At 30.7% G+C, this 3,375-nt stretch overlaps 1 protein-coding gene across 1 annotated transcript; it reads left to right on the forward strand.

The window, feature by feature from the left end:
* The first annotated feature begins 935 nt into the window (after window positions 1–935).
* Window positions 936–2,872, forward strand: LOC124537535. Its single transcript, XM_047114409.1, has 3 exons — window positions 936–1,190; window positions 2,088–2,253; window positions 2,712–2,872. The coding sequence occupies exons 1-3, from the start codon at window positions 936–938 to the stop codon at window positions 2,870–2,872; spliced, it is 582 nt and encodes a 193-aa protein (XP_046970365.1).
* The last annotated feature ends 503 nt before the right edge of the window (window positions 2,873–3,375 follow it).

The raw sequence follows: 3,375 nt of genomic DNA on the forward strand, positions 1-3,375 counted from the left end.
TAAAAAAATGTTGTTCGTTGCAGGTTTGCATTTGTAGAAATATACTTTACTGGTCCGCCATGGCATGGCGTTTTTGCGACATTTTTAACAATTGTCGTTCTAATTTCAACTTTTTAACTTTGAAAACCGCATGAAAATCCGCTCAGTAGTTTTGGAGTTTATCGCGAACATACAGACAGATGCGGCTGGGAGACTTCTTTTTATAAAATGTAGTGATTGTACCATCGATAAGTTATACGCCATTTACTTAACAGGATTTTTTCTCTAATAATGGGAAGTGTACGTATTTGTACAGTCTCCCACTTCCTTTTCTTATTTACTTCTGAAAAATTGCTTAAGAACTCAATAAACCCATTATTTTTTATTGTTTAAGCTATAATAATATAAATATGTAATAAAAAACAGAAGTCATGAATAAATTGAAATTAAATTAAGAAAAAATGTTCAAAAAATACAAATTACGTTTATGTAAAATGTTCAATAAATATTATGATTGAAATACCAACAGCGTCACTTAATATAAAGGCCTCGATATGAATAAATCGATCAGACTGTATAAAGTAATTAATTTAATTTATGTTAATTCACTGTAAACGGTCCCAAGTTACAATAAAAACGAAACGATATTAGACATATAGCTGTATTTATCCAGACCAGTATCACTTTGGAACATGAGGACGAAAGACATACGTAAAAAATATCCAAAACTTGACGCATTTTCAACCCTATCGCCGTTGAACTATGCTCTGCAACTATTCGGACTATCTTGCATCTATCGTGATGGAAACAGACTCCAATATCATTTTCCCTTTTTCAAATTCTTATTATTTCTCATACTATTCTTCTTCGCTAATAGTTACAGTATTTATGTTATGATTCAAAATCATCAATTCAATAAGACTTTTACATTCGAGGACACGATACAAATACCATACATGCTTGGATATGTCCAATATATCACTGATATTATATTCGTCTACAAGTATGGCAGACAATCATACATTGACTATTTTATCGCTTATGATCAGATCGACAGCGTCCTCGGTATACCTCATTACAGAGAAACAAGAAACTGCATCACTAGAATATCTTCAATCTTCATATTCGCTGGTATCATATTATTGATCATCGATTTCAGCACGTGGTTGGTTGATTTGGATTGGTCACTGTTCAATGTTTATTTCATAGAGGTATTTTATATTGTTATGAGAATATTAACATCTCTTGATATTGTGTCGAACTGTATCCTGTTGAAATATCGTCTGGAAACCATTGGAGATATACTCCAAAATTTTTACTTCCAAACCGATAATCTACCGGGTATGATAGAAGATTCTGTAAACCATGAGATTTGGGTCAATACAAAAGATTTGAGAATGCCTGATCACCTGGATTTCTCGAAAAATACATCAAACGGTAATATAATGTGGTTGAGCAAATTATATATTCTTTTACACGAGCAATGTGACTTTATAAATATGAAATATGGATTCAGGGTATGTAATTTCTCGTGATAAAATATTTAAAACATCATTATATTTATTTTTGGAATTATAAGTGACTATTTTTGCAGACTTTTTTAATTTGCTTACTGTTTCTGCTGGATATGGTACTGATGGCGAATTTGATAATAAGAATAGTACTTGGAACTATGGTAAGAAAATATATAAAAAGAATTATTATCAAATTTATATGATAGTGTTGTTATTTTCGTTTTGTCCCAACATTTTTTTGTATTATTGTTTCTCGTGTAAGTGATTTTCTTGTAAATCTTTTTGAGAAATAAAGATCTTTAAACCTAATCGGTGGATTCACATGCAGGTTTTCTCAAGATTTTTTTTCCGACGAGCTCCAGTTAAATTAAAAAACTCAAATTAACCCAATGAAAACTCAGCGGTACTTGCTATCCCATCTTTGTTTGATCCGCAATCATAAATTAAGAGCTACTTATTTCAAGAAAATTAAAAAAAGTATCACTAACTCCCTCCGTTATTCCCTGTAAGCTTATTCAATCTCACAATTGGATGCTGTTTAATGTTTTTAAAATGAGAAAGTTCTAACCATATATTATTACATGACGTTTCTAGAAATTGCCAAAACAATCCATGACTTTGGCCATTATTTCCACATCAGCAAAGATGTTTAGCGACACAGTGGCACTCCTCTGTGGATTCTATCACTGTGAGCAGAACTACAGACAGACAGAAAGAATAATACGTATAATGGATCTAATCCTTATGAAGAAGAAAATAAGTAAGTTTAATTTATATTACGAACTATACACGGATTTGTAAATGATTTTTGAATATCCCGAGTAAAGTTCTTAGAACATATTATTTGAGTTGCATTTGTAACGTAGCTACTTTTACAAATCATCAATGATTTGGTGTCAGGCGTACAAACCCCCCTGGGTTAGTAAAATATGTGCTGAGTAGGTACCACCTAGTCGTCGCAAATTCTACCAATATCGAGTGCATTAACGATATGAGGTTAATATAATAGTTAATATATTTTTTACAGAGTTTTACATGTAAATGGCAGTGTCCTATTTGACCATATTTACTTACTTATGCACTACTTTATAAAAAAACATGAATAAAAATGGCGATATTAGTACCTAATAATATAATTCATGACACATAATAGAATTTAAACACTAAATTGGAATTATACGTGTCAATTGAGAAGTAATTGTAATTTATTTATTACAGCAAAGGAGACACAAGAAACTCTTAAGGAATTCAAGAGTCTGATCATCTCAAGGCCTATCAAGTTTCACGCGTTGAATTTCTATCGACTCAACTACGCCACCATAGTTTCAATGTTTTCAGTTATTGTTACGTACACAATAATTCTCTTGCAAAATTTATAAACATGCTACCGACCCGCCTCGACTTCGCAAGGGTGCAATACTGATACTAAATATACAACAAAATTTATTTACATCACATTACAAACTTCTTAAATTGTTATTGTTTTTTTTATATTAAGTTAGTCAGTAGTTATAGTTAGTTAATACGTTTTTTTTTTATTTTTGTTCTTTTTTTTTTGTTTTAAATTTTTTATACATTTTATCCTTTCAGATGTACTGTGTCCTAATAAACATTTCATTCTTTCTTTCTTTCTATTAGTGTTTCTTTACTATATTGTCCATGTGCTATATACAAAACCTTCCTCTCGAATCTCTCTATTTATTAAATTGCGTAGTTTTAAATATTTAAGCATACATAGGGATATAGGGACAGAGAAAGTTACTTTATTTTATACTATGTAGTGATTTATTGATTGAATGAAATGTATGTTAGTTAATTTGGTATCATTTTGTTCAACCAGACATTCCAGAACCAGACGAGACCAAAAAATATTTCCGTGGTT

The sequence above is a fragment of the Vanessa cardui genome, chromosome 18 (assembly GCF_905220365.1).
Source record: "Vanessa cardui chromosome 18, ilVanCard2.1, whole genome shotgun sequence".
NCBI classification, from domain to species: Eukaryota; Metazoa; Arthropoda; class Insecta; order Lepidoptera; family Nymphalidae; genus Vanessa; species Vanessa cardui.